At 46.0% G+C, this 19,090-nt stretch overlaps 2 protein-coding genes across 4 annotated transcripts; one reads left to right on the top strand and one right to left on the bottom strand.

The window, feature by feature from the left end:
- The first annotated feature begins 2,328 nt into the window (after positions 1-2,328).
- Positions 2,329-13,215, top strand: eif4g2b (eukaryotic translation initiation factor 4, gamma 2b). 3 transcript variants are annotated; one of them, XM_062461759.1, is made up of 23 exons: positions 2,329-2,513; positions 3,585-3,694; positions 4,177-4,305; positions 4,564-4,625; positions 5,313-5,378; positions 5,744-5,869; positions 6,070-6,172; positions 6,322-6,453; positions 6,661-6,727; positions 6,848-6,999; positions 7,204-7,314; positions 7,738-7,920; positions 8,244-8,385; positions 8,651-8,823; positions 8,948-9,061; positions 9,492-9,620; positions 9,735-9,839; positions 10,039-10,254; positions 10,434-10,692; positions 11,000-11,204; positions 11,433-11,635; positions 11,792-11,913; positions 12,027-13,215. In XM_062461759.1, exons 3-23 carry the CDS (start codon positions 4,213-4,215, stop codon positions 12,093-12,095), a joined length of 2,832 nt encoding a protein of 943 aa, XP_062317743.1. In that variant the 5' UTR covers positions 2,329-2,513; positions 3,585-3,694; positions 4,177-4,212; the 3' UTR covers positions 12,096-13,215. The 3 variants fall into 3 exon arrangements, with proteins under 3 accessions (XP_062317743.1, XP_062317744.1, XP_062317745.1); XM_062461760.1 differs by lacking the exon at positions 4,177-4,305; XM_062461761.1 differs by lacking the exons at positions 2,329-2,513; positions 4,177-4,305 and having other exon boundaries at positions 3,583-3,694.
- Positions 13,216-13,675: 460 nt separating this feature from the next.
- Positions 13,676-18,001, bottom strand: LOC134021196 (golgin subfamily A member 6-like protein 22). Its single transcript, XM_062461763.1, has 8 exons — positions 17,319-18,001; positions 16,932-17,072; positions 16,394-16,594; positions 15,827-16,014; positions 14,739-14,952; positions 14,418-14,516; positions 14,264-14,331; positions 13,676-13,968 (listed from the first exon to the last, which is right to left on the bottom strand). Exons 1-8 carry the CDS (start codon positions 17,619-17,621, stop codon positions 13,809-13,811), a joined length of 1,374 nt encoding a protein of 457 aa, XP_062317747.1. The 5' UTR covers positions 17,622-18,001; the 3' UTR covers positions 13,676-13,808.
- Between the last annotated feature and the right edge of the window lie 1,089 nt (positions 18,002-19,090).

The following is a 19,090-nucleotide window of genomic DNA, read 5'->3' as shown; positions in this document are numbered from 1 at the left end:
TTCTCACTTACCGCAGAGATGTATCTTTGAATTTTTTTTCTGTTTCTATGAAATCCGATCTTCTCTTCAGTGACACAGCATGAAAATGAAATTCCAACTGAAAATCTTCAGAGAATTGGCGCGTTTCTAAGCGCATGCGCAGGCACGTACCTGACGTGAGTGGGGGAGGGACAGACACTACCCAAACCTAACTAAATTAAGTTCTCTCAACATGATATAGATATACAGATTACACAAGTTCCGAGATTATAGTAATACTACTAGATTTAAACATGTTTGGAAGAGAAACTTTAACAAATCATGTAGTATATATTAAATTAATATGTATAGTTTGAACAGACCGCCAATTCCCTTTCTTTCAGTGTGGTTTCTTATGTATATGTGTAGGTTTGTGCAGTAGGAAATGAACAAGTGAGTAATGAATGTTAAATTGTTCATTTACTGTTGGGACCTTAAAATATTGAAAGCGAGAGCTCATCCATAAAATGCAGTGGGTATATTTATAGAGGGACAGATCAAGCCATGTGGAACGTGCCTAGTTCATATAGCTTTTAGAGGAAAATAACAGGTGAAAAGAGAAGGACCCCCCGCACCAAACCCACATTTGCATGTAAGGCCACTTTGGTGGATGGGACATTAAACTTTTAGAGAATGCAGCAGGACTGCAATAAATAATTTCCACTTTGAAAAGTGGAAGGTCCATGCTTAACTCCCACATCTCCAGCCAAGGTCCCTGCACTGTTAAAATACTGCTTTGTGTCAGATGTAATTGTTTTGGATGACATATGAAGAAGTGACATCTTAAAACCCTCCTTTTATTATTACTAAAGTAAAAGAGGAAATATTGTATGTGGCATGAAAGAAGGCACATACCCACAAGGTAGATCATTCCATTAGGTTTTGCATGATGGACATGAATAACTCGCCATAAAAGGGAAACACTCAATGTACATAAATGAAATATGATTGGGCCAATGAAGACTTAAACCATTAAGAGGTTAATCCTTTGGCAGTTGACATGGAAAAGAGAAGCACAAATGGTTATCATACTTTGAACATAGTTTCCTACTGGCCTCAAACAATTTGTTTTCTAGTTGTAAACGGTGTACTTTAACTGAACTGGAAATTGAGTAACGGTATATCAGACAATTACAGTTTTCTCCGCAGTAACTTTGTCTAGAATGAGGAATTTGGGGGTCCTTCTAACTGAGGGCATTCAAACAGTCAATAAGCTACCTATTCTAACCATTGGCTAGGTAGATAACTTCACCAGAAACATTTCTGATGTTGAAAACGTTGTAAGAATGGTAGACTTTCCCTCAAAATGTTCGATTTTTTACATTTATAGCAAAAATGACAACCAACATGTCTTGTATGACTAGATCATTTTCATATATCACATAAAATAAAAGTAAAAGTGATTTCACTTCATTGTGTTATACTGCCACCTATGGATGACTGTGTCGAGGGTAGTAAAAATGTATCTCCAAAACCATGTTTTGCAAAGATGAAAATGAAGCAAAAACGTATTTTATCATAATAATGTAGAATGGCCTTTCATGTCAACACAGAAAAAGGCAAACAAAAATATCTGCGTCTAGGCCTAGCCAATGCTAAGTTATCTACAAGGAACACGATTTCCCCTTCACCATTATTAGGATTCCGCTGGTAGAAGGAAACCTATTTTTATTGTTAGTTTTATCCGTCAAGAGCGATTTGTGGAAACGGCTTTACATGTGGATTGTCATACACGCATTCTGGCGTCGTTTTGAGCCCATAGGAAGAGACTGTTGATTGTATGCAGCTTTTAGACTTAGCCTACTTTCGCAACAGATAGCACTAGTAGCCTGGGGCAATTTCCATGAACAGGGGCCAATTATGTTTGAGTCAAAATCAGATAATCGGTCTGACTATTATTATATTTTCATAGACTACGTCAATTAAGACTTGCTTGCGAACTTTTATTTTGTATAAATTACCGAACATCCGATGGTGCGCTTTTATTTTGAAAGGTGCGTAGGCTCACACCTTGAACAAGAATTTTTGTTTGAATAGTACATATAGAAATTGTGAATTACATTGTTTTGTGAAATAAATTATAATGGTTCGGAAATTACTTTTGGGTCGTGACTTAATGACCAAGAACAACTGTGGGTCCTGTTAGACCAGTTGAGAACCAATTGTCTATACCTAGGAGGTCAGGTCTATATATAGCCTAGCGTTTGATACAAAGTGCTCTGATGTTTGATTTAATTTTTGATTTTATTACTTTAAAATGTTACTGTATTGTGATTCGCTAAGGAAGTCATAGCAACAAATTACGTGACAATCTGTTGTGACGTGAGTGTGACGCGGTGCAGATAGACGAGACTGATTTTAGGTCTTCCAAACTGGCCGGACCGGACAGTTGTCTTCTGTTACAGATTAAGGACTAAACTCGATTTAATAATAACACATTTTCGTTTTTCGTCTTTGGAAACCAAACAGTAGAAAACTGGGGTTGTTTTGTTAAGGTAGGATCATTACCTCCAAAATCTTACCGGTTTCTCCAAAATGGCTACGAACAACGTCTTCCTTAATGCTAGAGCTACTACCAAACCGATGGCACGCTAGACTAGTGCTAGCTAGGCTAGCCACCACGCAAGCTAACTATCTCCACTCTTTGCTAGCTAATCTACCTATTGTAGAAAATGGCGTCGTGATCATGTTTTAAGTTTACTTAGCAGGTATAATGTATTTGTTCGGAATACATATAGCTATCTTTTGCTTTTGGAGTTACTTTAATGACTGTAACTACAATAGTCTAAAGAGCTACTGTAGCTACTGCTAGAAAAAACCTGAACAACCACAACTATCGAAGCTGCTGATAGCTTTGTAGCTTAGTTAGCTAACTAGCAAGTAGATATAGCAAAGCTAAAGCTAAGGTGTAAACTAAAATGCTACTTTGTAGTCGAGACACTTCAGTCTATAGAGCTAGTAGCCTGGTAGTTGTTTATCGTAAAAGTATTGTACGTAAAAATAAAACGAGTTATATTAGTGATGTATACTACCAGATTAGTCTTATCAAATAAAAAAACTACAGTAAGTTGATGCTAATCAATGCGCCACCAACCCATTCCCAATAAACCACGGGGAATACACGCATTTAGGCTAGAGCGAGGTAGCTAACAAAGTTACTTTGTACGTTGTATATCCGACTAACCTTGCCTGTGCAAAGGCTAATGCTGGCCAATTAATTGACTAATATACTTTATTTGTGACTATGTTGGGTAACGTTAACTTTAGGTAACTGGTTGATGCGTTTGTTTCCTATTTTGTCGTGCTAAGGAAATTAGCTATGTTAGCTGTGCTAGGCTAGCTAATTCCACCTAAAATTCATTGTTAGCCTGTCTGACAAGATGGTAATTATATTAAAACCATGTGAGTTGACAATATAACGCTTCTTGACGTCGTGCTAGTAGCCTAATTGTCTGTAAGTCATTCTAATGTCCTTAATAAAGAATTGGCATTGTCATCGTCACGTTCATTTGCTACATAGACTATCCCGTCTACTGCTAACCAAGTGTGATTTTTTTTTTTTACAGCACCGTTTTCCCCCACCCCTCCCTATTATTATTATTCCTTTGAAGATTCTTCGTTGTCAAGCCGCCAAAGTGGAGAGTGTGATTGCAGAAGGGGGCGCTTCTCGTTTCAGGTAGCTATATTCACCCTGTAGCCCACACTAACACTATTATTTGTAGTCTTTGGTCACCTTCCCCCACAGTGCTTTTGTTTTGTGCAGTAATGGCATTTTTTCATAACGTAGCCAACCAACAGTAAATATATAATATTAGAAGCTGAACTTAGATTCACCACACCATGTTACTTTGGTTAAATGCCACAGTGGCTCCATCTACTTTGTTACCCCACAAATAATTTCCTAAAATTCTCTGGGTCATGCCAGTGTTCATGGTAATTCATAGCTCTTCAGTACACAAGCAATTCACATTTACAGCACACAGGATTATACCAAGTATGTGTTTAGTGACGGGCAAATTGGTTTCCAGTAATAAGAAACGAGTGTTTTGAAAGGATCCCAATGGAAAGAATACTACCGTGGTGTGTTGTGCCACCATGTAATGCCCCAAGACTTGCCCTCCACACCATTGTTTTACTAAGTGTCTGTGCTGCTGTCAGGGCTACTGCTGCATTAATAGATGTGGACTTACTGCAATGAGCCACCCACTGCTGAATGTGAGCACTGTCCAGCCGGCAGCTGCAGCCCAGAAAACAATTGACAGATACATGGATGTGAACAAGAGCAAGGTCTATGCATGAATATTCAGAGACACTGTCCAGTTATTTCCCCTCTTTAGTCATTCTGGGTCTTCTAATTGTCACTCAAGCTGGTTTATGGTGAAGGGAAACACAACTTGTTACCTAACTAGGCATTGTCAGCCAGTATGATCTGTGTATGTTCAGTAGCACCTCTACAACATGTTGTTATGTGGGATAACAGGCTGCACCCCACCATGTTCTTTGAAATATGTGATTTAGTAACGTATGTACTTGCTCTCCAACAAGATTAAGACCGTGGATATTATGCAACAGGATCAATGGCTACAGCAAAGAGAAAACCAGACAAAGTGGGTTTTCTTTTCATGCTCCCAAAATGTTACAATGTAATGCTGACTTCTTGATGGTTCTTCCCAGGTTATAGCAGTATTTGTGTCCCATATCATCTTAGCTCCGTGCAATTTGGTTAGGCCCCGGCCATGTCTGCGTGACTGGCACATGCCCTTTTGCCCGTTGTCCCGATGGTCTCCATAGTAACTGTATTTGGAACTGTAGATGAGAGGTTACAGCGATGTGTTGAGGTGTCCCCCGGGGGCCAGTGTTGCCACGCAGCGTCCCACATCGCTGTTCTTGTTGAGTCATGCAGCCGTGGACACCCATGTGAACGGCCTCGCGGCAGGATGGGAGGCTGCGCAGTTTTGGAATAGCACACAGGATGTAAGCTGGCTAGCAGAATTGTTTATCTAATGATGAACGCTTGTGTACGCTATTCACCAATCACAGGACTGGGATCAGGTCCAAGCTAAATAAGTAGCTAGACTGCTCTTGATTGGAACGTTCCAGGGGTGTTTAGCGTAGCCGTGTAGTTGTTCATAAGGATGACATTTAGCCAACAGAGCTGTGCTTTCTGTGACAGGGAGAGGGGACATTAAGGGATACAAAGGGCCAGATAATGTGTACAAGTATCTGATAATAAAAAATAAAAAAACATGACTATTTCACTGTTGACTGATGTTTCTCACTTTGTTTTCACAAAGTGCTTCTTCGGGGGGAGGAGGTGTTAGGAGTGCACCTCAGCACCATCCCAAGACTGTCGGCAACAGGTTTGTTACCGTAGCATCCCCCAGAAAACAACACACCGGGCACCCCTTGGCAAGGATGCTAGGGTGGTCTTGTAGTGTCATATTGTATAGGAATATTAAAGCGGGGAAATATTTAGAGTGACATTTGGTGTTTCACTCGGCTGTCTTTTTGGAGACTACAGTATTAAAAAGGTGGCCATTTTGACAGGGGGTACAGGCTCGATCATGTGATTTACATTCTTTGTTTTGGGTTCCCGACTGAAGTTTCTGTTGTTGCTTCGACCCAGTTCCTCTCTGCGCTTGTGTCTGCGTGTGTGCTTTACCAGGGCCATGTGACCTTCATTAGACAGCCGTGGCTTAGGCTCTCTCCTCTCTTGTCTCAACAGCGAGTTCCTGGGGAAAACCCCAGGGCAAAGCGTTCAGAAATGGGTTCCTTCACGAAGCACTAGACGAGATGCCAACTCCAGCAACGATAAAGAGCGCCACGATGCCATCTTCAGGAAAGTGAGAGGGTATGTATCAGGGCTGGCTTGTTTCATCACGTGCAGCCATTAGCCACTCCCGTTCTATTTTTATTTTATTTTTTGGGAACTGTTTGAATTTCTGATTGTGAAAGCAAGCGACTGTTGCTTTCACAATCCTCGGGACGAGGGAACTCTCAACATGTCTGGCCGTTGCAATCCCCCCTCTCCCACTTCCACTGTCTCTGCAGCATACTCAACAAGCTCACACCTGAGAAGTTTGACAAGCTATGCCTCGAGCTCCTGAACGTGGGCGTTGATTCAAAGCTCGTCCTTAAAGGAGTCATCTTGCTGGTGAGTTCACCTCCATGTCCCATGAAACCAAGTCAATTCAGTGAGAATATTCCAGGCACTCGGGTCAGATCACACACAGCCTTACTCTATGCCTGTTTCTGACCGCTGTTGTCGTTTTTCTCCCTCATCAACTCATCTCCTGGGTCTAGATTGTAGACAAGGCCCTAGAAGAGCCAAAGTATAGCTCGCTCTATGCCCAGCTATGTCTGCGCTTGGCAGAGGACGCACCAAACTTTGATGGCCCTCCACCGGACATCCAAACATCCCAAAAGCAGAGCACAGTAAGTGCCCAGTCACGCTACGGTTATGCACCGGGCTGGTTTAATAAGGCTGCCCCTGTTGACGCATGCATTTTATACTTAAAAAATCAACATGCATTGGACATTTGCCTGTGAATATTTTCCTCCTATGACATTTTAGTTAAGGGCGGTGTTACCGTGTTGATCTGAGGTTTCAATGTTGTCATGGTTTTCTTCTTTCTTTTGTAGACCTTCAGAAGACTGCTTATTTCCAAGCTCCAAGATGAATTTGAAAACCGCACAAGAAACGTCGAAAGTGAGTTGTTCCCAAACCACAGCACATGCGCGTTCTCTCTCTCGAAATATCTTCCCAGTCACACTGTTGCCTACCGCCCGTGCCCAACGCACTGTCGCCTCTCGCCCGCTTTCCCCCCAGTCTACGACAAGCATGACGGCCCCCTCACCACCGAGGAGGAGGAGCAGCGGTGCATCGCCAAGAGCAAGATGCTTGGCAACATCAAATTCATCGGGGAACTCGGCAAACTCGACCTCATACACGAGTCTATCCTTCATAAGTGCATCAAAACAGTACGTCCCCCAAATCACTCCCCCCCCCCCCCCCCCCCCCCCCCTTTAGCCACGAGTCCCCCTCCCCCCCTCCTCGAAGGGGTCGGGTGAAGTCTGCTTAGATGCAGAACTGTGATTTTGGGGGGGGGGGGAGTGATTTGGCCCCCGTTGAGGGCAGAGTCCTGTTTTGAGTCTTACCAGCTTGTTAACTCTGCCCCTCTGCAGCTCTTGGAAAAAAAGAAGAGGGTCCAACTCAAGGACATGGGCGAGGATCTGGAGTGCCTCTGTCAGATAATGCGAACGGTGGGGCCTCGACTTGACCATGAGAAAGCAAGGGTGAGTCCCGTCTCCTCCATCCCTCCTCCTCGCCCTCCCAGGGGCTGTGCGCTGGCCCCCTCCCTCTAGCCTGTGAGGCCAAAGATGTCATAAGAGCTAGGAGGAGCCACATAGCTGCCGTCGTAGTCTGTCTCGAGCCAGACCCTAACCACGCTTGGTTAGGGTCATGTTAGTTCTAAAGCAAAGATGAGGGCGTTAGTTGTATAGGTTTGACATGGACGGTTACACAAATCATGTGTACAAAGAAAGAACGGGGGGGAAAAAAAGTAAGCTTTCAACTATCCGCCATCTGGGTTCAAAACCCTGCCCACCGCGGCTTTGTACAACTTTGTGTTCTGTCGATAGCGACATTATACATGTGCTGAGTATAGGTACAGTGGTTCCTGACTAATCCATCCTGCCCCCCCCCCCCCCCCCCCCCAGTCTCTAATGGATCAGTACTTTGGCCGGATGAAGTCGTTAATGAGCAACAAGGAGCTGCCTGCCAGGATCCGCTTCCTGCTCCAGGACACAGTGGAGCTGCGAGACAACAACTGGATCCCCCGCAAGGCCTTCATCGACAACGGCCCAAAGACCATCAACCAGATCCGTCAGGATGCCGTCAAGGTGACACTGAAGGAGCCTGCCAGACAAATTGCTCTTTAGGACTTAGCTTTTCTTTTTTTATTGTCTTTTGTTGTTAGTAATGTTATTTATCCTTTCAGCGGAAGCGATAATTCAGTTGATCTGATGCATACACTACTAAACATAATGTTTATGTTCTGTGTGTATACTTTGCCGCATGTAAGCATGCATCATATCTCCTTACCCCAGAACACTACCGCCCTATATTTGTTGTTGTGCTTTTAGACCTCGCCGCGGTTACTCAGTGTTACGCAGTGTCCCAAATGAACTCATCCGGTTGCATGTCCTCGTTTCATCCCCTGCAGGATTTGGGTGTGTTCATCCCTGCGGGCATGGCTCAGGGGATGAGGATGGAATTATTTATGGAAGGCTCCTTCATGCCCAACCGCATGAAGCTGGACAGGGAGACACCCGGGGGGCTTGCTGACATGTTTGGACAGATGCCAGGTTGGTCGTGTGTGGGGATTCACTCTGAAGACCTGATCTGTGCGTCTATAGCTCGTCTTCATCTCCCGGTTGCCATGCGGGGATTCTTTTTGAAGTCTTTTTATGACTCCCTGCCGAGGCAAATGCAAGGCCAATGAAGGCTGTTTAGATTTTTATGATTATTCATATTTAAATGTGTTCAGTTTTTATATATATATATATATATATATATATATTTTTTTTTTTCTGCCTTTACTAATCCCTGCCACCTCTGTGTTTTGGTCAGGTGGAGGGATAGGGACGGGCCCTGGTGTCATTCAGGACCGGTTCTCACCCACAATGGGACGCCATCGCTCCAACCCTCTCTTCAACGGCCACGGGGGCCACGGGGGCCACAATGCCCCCCAGCCCCCGTCTCAGTTCGACATGGGGGCCAAGCTCTTCATCAAGCCCAGCCAGGTCACCCCTCGTTCCCCTTCTCTTCTCGGGCTAACGCTGCTTCAGCCAATGAGCTGCTGCCTGTCCTTATATCCGCGGTGAATTGACCCGCGTATTGATTGTGTGCCCTTCCTCTCCGTCACAGGTGCAGAATCAGCATTTCCTCAACCAGAACCAAAACCACCAGGCTCAACAGCCGGTCCAGTCCAAGGACATGACCCCTCGGTTCAGCAAGAAAGGTCAACTCAACTTGGACGAGGTGGGTGGCCCCTGCGGAAAATCCCGCGCCAGGCCGCTGAATGTAGCCTGTTTGTTTGTTGTTGTTGCTGCTGAAAGAAAGCATGACTCATGCCCGGTGATTATGAAAAGACGCGTTATTCTGAGGAGTCCAACCGGCTTGCCAGTTCTCTCTCTCTCTCTGTCTCTCTCTCTCTCTCTCTCTCTCTCTCTCTCTCTCTGTGTCTCTCTTTTCCTTCCTCCCTCCTTCTCAGTCTTCTCCTCCTCACCTCTCTCTCCTAGCCTCTCCTCCTCTGCTTATTCCCTCCCAACTGGCTACTGGTCCGTTGACTGCGATTATGAGATATGAGGGCATGAGGACCGTTGATCCAACGTGGATGTGTGGGGCACATGTTGGTGTTTTCTATATCCTAATGGTTTGCGGTGTTTTCCCACTGGGCACACCCCAACAGATCAGCCTGAGGCCGGCACAGTCGTTCCTCCTCAACAAGAACCAGGCGCCCAAACTCCAGCCCCAGAACCCCACCATGAACCCCCACGGCAACCAGCCCCCCCGCACCCAGACCCCCCCACTGGGACAGGTACAGGCCCCTTTAACCCCCCCCCCCCCCCCCCCACATGACTGGGCCCACTCGCGTGGAGGTACGGTCTGAGCCTGGTCGTGTACACGTGCCGACTCTTGTCTCTCCCCTCAGTCTCCACAGCTCGGCCTTAAAATCAACCCGCCGCACATCCAGGAGAAGCCTCAGAAGATCTGCAAGAAACCCCCACCTGCCAGGGAGGAGCTGTTGAAGATGACGGTACGTTCCTCACCGGCCTCCAGGCTCCCATCTTACAGGTCATCCAGCCTTCAACTTGAACCCCTCCCCCCTCCTCTAAATGATCTATATAAATCACATACATTTGTAAGAGTATCGGTGCACATATTTCCCCCCACTCTAATCCTAAATGCCGTTGGATTTATGCATCTAATTCCTAAAACCTTCCTCCCTCCCTCAGGAAACGATTGTGACGGAGTACTTGAACAGCAAGAACCTGGCGGAGGCGCTCAGCAGCATTCGGGAGATGAAGGCGCCCAAGAACTTCTTGGCGGAGATGCTGAGCAAGGTGATCGTGTGCTCCCTGGACCGCCCGGACGAGGACAAGGAGCACTCCAGCACCCTCATCCACACACTCCGCTCCGAGGGCCTCATCACCGGAGACAACTTTATGCTGGTATTGTACATGCGCGCGCACGCACACTTTTTTTTGCCAATGAACGTAGAAGTGTCCACATAAATACAATCAGCTGCCCAAGTTGCCCTGATTCCCCATGCCTAAGTGGCTTTCAAGTCTAAGTGTTCCACGGTTTCCCTTTGGACCGGACTGCGTAACTCCGTTTCCCCCTCCCCCAGGCCTTGATGTCCGTGCTGGACCAGTGTCCCAAGATCGAGACGGACGTGCCCCTGGTCAAGTCCTACCTGGCCCAGTTTGCGGCGCGTGCCGTCCTGGCCGAGCTGGTGAGCGTGGCGGAGCTGGCCCAGCCCCTGGAGAACGGCACCCACTTCCCCCTCTTCCTGCTCTGCCTGCAGCAGGCGGCCAAGCTGCGGGACCGAGACTGGCTCGCCGACGTCTTCCAGCAGAGCACGGTCAACATGCAGAGGATGCTACCCGGTAGGCCCTCACCCAACACCTGCATGTCTGGCCTTTTCTTGACGGTGCGTGGGCGAACGGACCTTGCACTCGTTGCCTGGGCGTTGAATTAGGCCGGTGTTGAAACTTCTCGACATGGCGACCTGAGCGTGAGCATGCGCGTTCACGTCCAGCCGTACATCTGTATGGCGGGTTTGGGTACCTTAGCCTTCAGCTTGGCTAAGCTTCCATCTCTTCATGGTGTGTTGTTGTGCATGGTGTATCCGGGGTCCACCGCAGCTTCCTCCCCGGCCTGCTTTGTAACGGCGCTGCTCTGCTCCCCTGCCAGAGATCGATCAGAACAAGGACCGCATGCTGGAGATCCTGGAGGAGAAGAGCCTGGGCTTCCTGTTCCCCCTGCTGAAGCTGGAGAAGGAGCTCCTGGTGCAGATCAAGGCCGACCCCTCCCCCCAGACCGTCTACAAGTGGATCAAGGACAACATCTCCCCCAAACTCCACACCGACAAGGGCTTTGTCAACATCCTCATGACCAGGTAGCTGCGCACGCTGGCGTTGTTTGGAACGCTCGTGGGGAAACATTCGTTCAGTGGATTAACCAGAGAACGATGATCTAGCTGCCGTTAGGTCTCGGGATGGAAGTTGTACTGAAAAGAAGGAAGTCACGCATGCACGTTCATTTGACTTTGTTTCGTGTGACCGCCATCGCTAACGCCACCTCCTCATGGTCTCTCTCTCGCTCTCTCTCTCTCTGGCCCACCCAGCTTCCTGCAGTTCATCTCCCAGGAGCTGGGCGTGGTGGAGGAGGACCAGGCCGCGCCCCCCAAGGAGCAGCTGGAGCAGGAGAAGCAGCTGCTGCTGGCCTGCAAGCCCGTCCTGCAGAAGTTCCTGCACGACCACACCCAGCTGCAGGTCAGCGCCCTGTACGCCCTGCAGGTGCACTGCCACGCCAGCGACTTCCCCAAAGGTGAGTCTCGAGCACGCCCTACCCCACCCCCGCCCGGCCTCTGAGGGCGTGTCTCTCGGTTCACACGCTGTCATGTTGCCATGAACGTTTATCTGAGGTGCTTTCATGCAAGGCGAACTGGTGAAAAAGCCTTTAACCCGTCGACCCGCATTTCAGGCATGCTGCTGCGCTACTTTGTCAACTTCTACGACATGGAGATCATCGAAGAAGAATCCTTCCTCGCGTGGAAAGAAGACATCACCCAAGAATTCCCTGGAAAAGGAAAAGCTTTATTCCAGGTATTGCCTTTCCCAGGCCTAAAAATAACTGCTAAAGAATTACGTTTCGTAGGAATTTGACATTTCCAGGCGTGTAACCTCACTCTTCATCAACAACCCTTCCTTCCTGACAGGTCAACCAGTGGCTAACCTGGCTGGAAACCGCAGAGGAAGAGGAGTCTGAAGAAGAGGTTGAAGGCTGAGGCTACCACCCCCCCCCCCCCCCACCCCCACCCCACCTCAATTAAACTCCTCCCTAACCACTGTTGCACGGCACTCAGCTGCTAATATCTCCAAGCTGAGAACACAGTATTTTACCAGGGCACGATGTGTTGCTTCCCTTTCTGTGCCCTCACCTTAGACCCTACGCCAGGCTGAGAGGCAGTGGATGATGTTTTTGGTTGTTCCCCCCTCCCCCCTTTCCTCTGGTTGTCCCAATTGGCTGGATCTGGACGTTCACACCGGCTAGACCGCGTTTTGCATTGTAACAATGTAGATATAGTTCTGCCACAGCTCCTAAATCCTCCAGTATGGCTTTCCCAACGTTGATTAGCTGTCTTAACACCCTGAGAGAGAACACTTCTCGAGTATGTACACAAGGGCTATCCAGATGGTAGGATAGTGGCTCATATTTTCATGAAGGAAGTGTTAAGTTGGCTAGAAAGCAGTGGCGGCCCTGATGCGGTGAGTCTCCACAGTAAGCCTGCTGGAAACCCATCCTTATCTTCTTTTCCAAACCAAAGTGCTCTTCACTGCCCGTCGCCAGCGAGGAGCAGTTGATATTCATTGTCCTGGAGAACCCATTTGGCCTGTCGAGGCAGTAGAGATTGAACCCCACTCGCTCTGGTAAACATAAGTGGTCGCAGTATTCATCCTATAAATCTTAAATTGTCCTAGAAACTGTAATCATTGGTGTGCTGCCGAAATGGTTTCCATTAAGTTGTCTGTGTTTCTACCTCCTAGTAGATGGTGTATTGTGCCCAGATTAAGAATTATTTTGGTGGAAAAAAAAAACATTGCAAGCCCAAGACTGGTATTCTGGTCTAACCTGCAGGTCCTCCTGTAGGACCCACTTTTGTAGTTATCAAGTATTAGAATTAAGGAACCTAAATAAATGAAATGATTGGACATCTCTTCTAAACCCTTTACCAATGATGTAACGTACCTTGGGGCAGGTTTAGGAATATAATATCCTCCTGAATATCGAGTGATATTTGACCTTGTTCTGTTTGCAACTTTAAAAAAATCTGAATTGTAACCAAGTAAGTTTTATCCTGTCTTTTTTTAATTGCCGAATTAAAGTTGACATGATTGTTGTTTAAATTCTTTTGGTGAGCTTCCCCTTTTGCAAAAAGACGATTTTTTGAAAGTTTTTTACGATGGTTTGTTGCTCTGCGAGACCAGTCACTCCCCTGTGCTCGAAAGCCATATATGTATTTGTGAAGCAGCATTTTGCATTATGTTCTACGGTTGTATTCAATTTCAGTGTTCTCTATTGCTAAACTTTCAATAAAGTCCAATACTTGGAGCAGGATAGTCTGCTCTGTCAAGGTGGCCACTGACAGTTTAGATCCGAGACTATTTGTTAAATCTGCATATCCTATAGGCTACAGACAACTGATATGCAAACTTAAAAAGGAATCATCATTTGGTGGATGGGAACTAGATTGAGCCGTTTCTGTATTCTCTAGAAAGCATTTGCTGGTTTGGATGTACAGCACAAATGTTTTATACATCAAATATCTTGCCTTCTAAAGAATCACTTTTTACATGCATGCGGGACTTACATGTAAACAATTTTATTTCAAGTTCAACAAGGAAAGCGGTAGACACTGGGTTACAAAAACTCGTTTAGTTAGTTCCATTATTTAGTTTCAGTATCTTTAGTGTTAACGAACCAGGGGCATAATATTCCATCATTCCTCATCGGTGGGTATCCAGAAGTACTCGACCACCTTCCTGCCTCTCCGTGTGGGGCTGGCCTCATGCATGTCCCCTGCCATAGGAGCGAGATCTGAGAAGTGGGAAGGGCCCTGGTCCTTACCCACACGTGGGGCAGTGACCCTGAGCATGGTCCTAGAAAACACACAAAACATGAGGGTTTTCTGTCAATGTCTTCAAGTTGACCGTGAGTAAATGAAAAGAGATCACTAGGCTTCAATGTACACCCAATCAGGGTTTCATATACAATGTTAAAGCCGACAGTGGTGAATCACCAGTACTAGGTTTCATATACACTGTTTAAGCCTACACAACTGACATCTCTTCAGTCTCTTCATGGTCAATCTCCATGAAATCTCTTCAGTTGTAGACAGGTTTAATCTGAGGGGGAGGTTGTGGATGTATGGGTGTTTGATGTGAATGTGGTTACCTGGACGGGCTCCTGTCGGCATCCTCAACCCCAGGCTCAGGTGTGGAGATGTACACAGGGTCCCCTTCCTGAGGGCAATTATTCGTTATCGATGTTTGTTGTAAAAGATCATTTTGTTTAATGTTTTCATATTTGTAGATTGTAGCTCTCTTACTGTAAAATTCCTTGGAGTGCCATCCTGATTTTTCAGAATTTTCACTCTCTGGTCACTCTCAGTCATGCACAGAAAATAGCTCTTTATATTGGCTTGACACTGTAGGGAAAACAACATAACACAATAGAAACTCAGAAATAAAGTATGAATAAATATATACAAATGAAAGTCCTGATCTGAAAGTCTTGACATTAAGTTTGATGATAGTCAGTGTGTAAACCATAGGTGGCAAAACTACCTAATATATTATTTTTGCAGGCATACTGTAGCAGTGAATAAACACATAGTGTCAGAGGAGAGTCAAACAGGGTTCCCACGCACAGCTTTGTTCTGCCGCTGAGACTTCAGGTCCTCCTGAGCTCTGAAGATGTCCGTCAGGTTCTGGTGCTTCTCCCTCCAGCCCAGACACTCGGCCGTGCGCTCCTGCCTCTCCCTCTCGGCCACACGGCGCTCCTGGTCGGCCTCCAGCTGAGCTCTCTCCGCCCTTTCTCTCTGCTCCTCGGACGTCAAGGCCCGCCTCCTGGTGCTTACTTCTCTTTGTAGTGGAAAATACAATACACAGAAACGCCTTCAAACCTCCCTGATGGATGTGTCTTGCCGGGATGTTTGGGCTACAAGAACCACGTTTCTCCATACTAAAAACTGTTGACAATGAGAGCCTTATCCAAACCAACAATTCCCTCTTTTGCCCATATATAATAAGGTTCATATAATATGAACTAAATGATATACAATAGTTGCTCAATATCATCTGGTACCTAACCTATACATATCACTGTGCACAGCAAGGTTGGGGTTAGGCCATAGCTTCTCCCAGGAGGAAACCGATATCCTTGTTTGGAAGGGGCCGAGTTGCCCAGTGCGCATAAATGTCACCTCTAGTAGCCTAAACCACCGGGGTCAGTTTACATAAAATCCCCATGGGCATTTTAACCCTATAACCCAAGGACAAACCCATGCCAACATAACATGAAAAAGTGGCGTGTGATTTCGGATAAATCTACAGGCCAGGTAATCTACTACCACACAAACACCTGACTATGCTAAGAGGTGGTTTGACCACGGGGAGACGCTAGTGCAATATTTTGCTTTAATTGACACCAAACTAGCACTGCGCCTCCGGATTTTGACTGACACCCTCGACTGCGCTCCCACACCCATTTCGGCGAGAGCGATGTCATGGTGAGCTGGTAAATCAGAAAACTTGCCCGTGCAGGCAAGAGAAAAACCACCTTGCACCCAACGAAATGATCCCTACTGGTCTAGACAGAACAATTCCAACACTTGCTCAACATGCACAGATTTTTTCACATTTACATAACGTTGTAATTTGTATCAATTTTCTATATCTAGGCCTACAATGGGTATGTGTTTACAGTGTGTATGTTACACACATACAATGCCCTTACTTTTCTTTGATCTTCACATTCTCTTCAGTCAGTTGTCTCAGCTTGTGCCTGAGCTCATTCCTCTCACCCTCCAAGCTCTGGTTTTCCCCCAATAGAGTGTGTTTCTCCCCAGACACCCTGTCCAGTTTCAGCTTGGTCTCAAAGTAGTTCTTTTCCGTTTTGGCCAGTAGAAGCTGAACATCTGTGTGCTGCAGGAGGAAAACGGTAAGTCACCAACCAGGACAGTTCAAATCAATTCAACTATTCTATATTCCATTGAAACAGCCCCAAACTGGAAACTGGAGACATACTGCACATGCACTGTAGCACTTACATTGGAGACAATATCCTCTCAAGGGAACTCCCATTGACTCACCAGGCATGACTGACCTCAGCCAAAGTATGTATACTGTTACACATGCTGCTCTGCTACAGTTACCCTAATGATGCTAATCAGTTGTGCTTCGAGAAGGAATGATTAAAACTGACCCTTAAGAGTAAACCACCCCAAAATGTAGGCTAATTTCTGTGTTAGGTCATGCGTGTGTTTGTGAGAAGGTTTGTGTGTGTTTTTTTTAAAGGGACCACCTCTTTTTTGAGTTGCTGCAGTTCCTCACTGAGCTTGTTCATGCCAGCCTGTGCCTGCTCCCTTTCCTGATTGCTTCCCAGCGCCCGTGCTTCTGCCAGGGCCCGGCTCGTCTCTGCTTCACCCCGAGACATATCCGCCTCATCTGCGGCCCGGGAGCACAATGTCGCCCTCTGTTGGCTAAAATACACCTTCTGCTTCAACTAAAGAGATCACAGTGGTTACGTTAGGAACACGAAGGTAAGGTCATGCAATATGTTTGAGATCTGATGGTTCACAACCCCATTATATAATATTGTATGTACTGTGTAATACATGTATATATAATACTGTGTATTACAGCTGGATTGTAGTTCTAGTTTCAAGGTGACATTTTATACTGAATCCACATCACAGGTTGTCTTTGAACAGGGTTTAAAACAGCAACAGTGACAGTAATAGTTATCTGCACTGAGATTTGGTCATACTTTGTTAACGTGCTTCAGTGACAAAAGAGCAGAGGTCGGCGTGGAGTGGGTAAGAGGCTGATTCTACACTTACCTCCTTGACCTGGGCCTGGAGCTCCTGGTTGAGGTTCCTCAGGTTCCTCATGGTCAGCTCGTTCTCTGTCCTCATCATGATTCTTTCCATGTGAATCTCATTAGACAAGTACTTGTTCTCTTTCCTTAGATCCTCACATTCCTGTGTGTGAATTATAACATTGGGCTCCTACTAAACAATGACTGTACATATTTTTTTGTTCATCGTATTGCTAAAATAATAAGAGCACGGTAATCAAGCCTGACGCCGAGTTTCACAGGCAAGAATGGCTTGTCCGGACATCAACATTTTCTGGAGCACTAATCACATTGCCAGCGCACTTATCAATGGAGTTGATATTCGGATGGGACACCAGCGTGTGCAGCACACACATCTCTGACTGCTCACCTTCCTCTTCCTCACCAGCTCCCCTTGTAGGTGGTTGATCTGGAGGAAGGAACCGCTGGCGCTCAGGGCGCTGAGTGGTCGAACTGCCCGCACAGGCCTCCGTAACGGTCTGGAGTGGCCCTTAATCACCCCCTCCTCTGCTCCGTCCCTTGACGCCTCCGTCCCAAACTTCGGCCCTCCTCCTCCATTGTCATTGCCGTTGCTGAGTGAAAATGACTTATATAGTCTGCTGTCCATAGATTGCTTCCATCCGGGTGAAGAAAGAGTTTGTAGGTCGCCGTGGGACTTAGCTCTCAGCGCCATGTTTACACCCGGTTTAGTCTGTTTTCACCTGGTAATTTCGGTCCCGAAATTTCTTTAAAAGGGATGGAATTCGTAGTTATGACCTGTTTTCTTCGTTACCTGTACAGTGAGTAACCACTACTGTCTGTATGACACAAGTAGAGTCTTGTCAACGGCGCAATGAATTAAATATTGACGAAGTAATGTGATAGGTCTTCACGAGGGACGGAAGAGAAACAGGACTCTGTCATGGTGTTGCTGCACAATCTTCCGTAGAGGTCCAGCAAAAACTTGGTGTCGGGTGGTTTGCGCTTGTCGTCTCTTTTGCAGCAGAAGACATACACAAAAGCAAAAAAACTATAATCGCACGAAATCCTTTCTATAACACCTTAGCCTACCTCCAAATGAACTTCATCCTACCTCCAAATGAACTTCACCCAATAATTAATTAATACATGTTTCTACCAGTGCCTACTGTATTAATAATATAACTTGTAATTATAATGGATAATCTGTGCTTCTCGGGTTCTCCTCATCTACCTCGCTAGGGACGGGTGACTGACTAGTTATCCTTACAGAGCCATTCTCATGTCTACACTTGAGATGTATTATTCACACCTTGCCTCAGCTGAAAGTAAGACAAGCTCCCTTCACTCCCTTTCTTCCCTTACTTGCATAATGTGTGAGGATACTGCCACATTAATAGTAATTGGTAGTAGACAAATACAATACAGAACTGACAGAAGATTGTCCATAAGCCCAGACAAAGAAGCTATCTGTTTTAGGCCCTCTCCTTTTTAGGCCTCTATGAATTATTATCCATGGTCTTGTCACTCTACCCTATAAAATCATTTGAAACCTCAACAACAACTTTTCACCAGACACCTACAGTAACGCACCCATAATTAGGCAAACCTTATGCACTGTCTGTGACATTTGCATGACCATCCCACAACAAATTCCAATATCCAATACTCAATGACCCTTTTGTCTTTCCAGGGGGAGATATTGAATGTGTTTGCTGAGATGGAAATCTCCCAATCCAAAGATGGAAAACATCCTCGACTCAGAGAAAGCCCTGGAAACGGTTTTAAAAGATTCCCTTTTGCATTCTCAGGAACAAGATGACATTTGCGTCACTGTTGACGTATGATGAGCTTTGATGACCTGCAGCTCCATCTTCCTCACTGACACACTGGGCACAATGGGAAGAGGGGTTGAGGCTAGCGAGACACTGTACAATGGAGAGACGAGTTTGCAGGACTCAGGAGCTTCATATTGCGTGTGAAAAGTTCTGCACGTGACTTGTTAATGGGCCCCATAGTAAACATTACTTCCGACTTTAAACAGTGCATGTCAGCAAAAATCTGCTGTGGGACAAGTAATCTGTAATCACAGAGTGAGATCCTGTTGGATGTTGCTTTCAGGGATACGCAATGACACTTTAAAAAAAAAAGAAGCTAATCGAAAAGTTTGCAATCTGAGGGGTT

The sequence above is a fragment of the Osmerus eperlanus genome, chromosome 5 (genome assembly GCF_963692335.1).
Source record: "Osmerus eperlanus chromosome 5, fOsmEpe2.1, whole genome shotgun sequence".
NCBI lineage: Eukaryota > Metazoa > Chordata > Actinopteri > Osmeriformes > Osmeridae > Osmerus > Osmerus eperlanus.
This window is presented reverse-complemented; position numbering and strand designations above follow the sequence as displayed.

Coding starts and splice junctions, on each gene's coding strand:
- LOC134021196 (XM_062461763.1), bottom strand. CDS start 17,621: ATGGCGCTGAGAGCTAAGTCCCACGGCGACCTACAAACTCTTTCTTCA. Junction 16,015..16,393: donor TGCAGCAACTCAAAAAAGAG/GTGGTCCCTTTA, acceptor TTCCTCCTGCAG/CACACAGATGTTCAGCTTCT. Junction 14,953..15,826: donor AATGTGAAGATCAAAGAAAA/GTAAGGGCATTG, acceptor TCCACTACAAAG/AGAAGTAAGCACCAGGAGGC.
- eif4g2b (XM_062461759.1), top strand. CDS start 4,213: ATGAGCCACCCACTGCTGAATGTGAGCACTGTCCAGCCGGCAGCTGCA. Junction 9,621..9,734: donor AGACCCCCCCACTGGGACAG/GTACAGGCCCCT, acceptor CTCTCCCCTCAG/TCTCCACAGCTCGGCCTTAA. Junction 10,255..10,433: donor CCGGAGACAACTTTATGCTG/GTATTGTACATG, acceptor CCCCTCCCCCAG/GCCTTGATGTCCGTGCTGGA.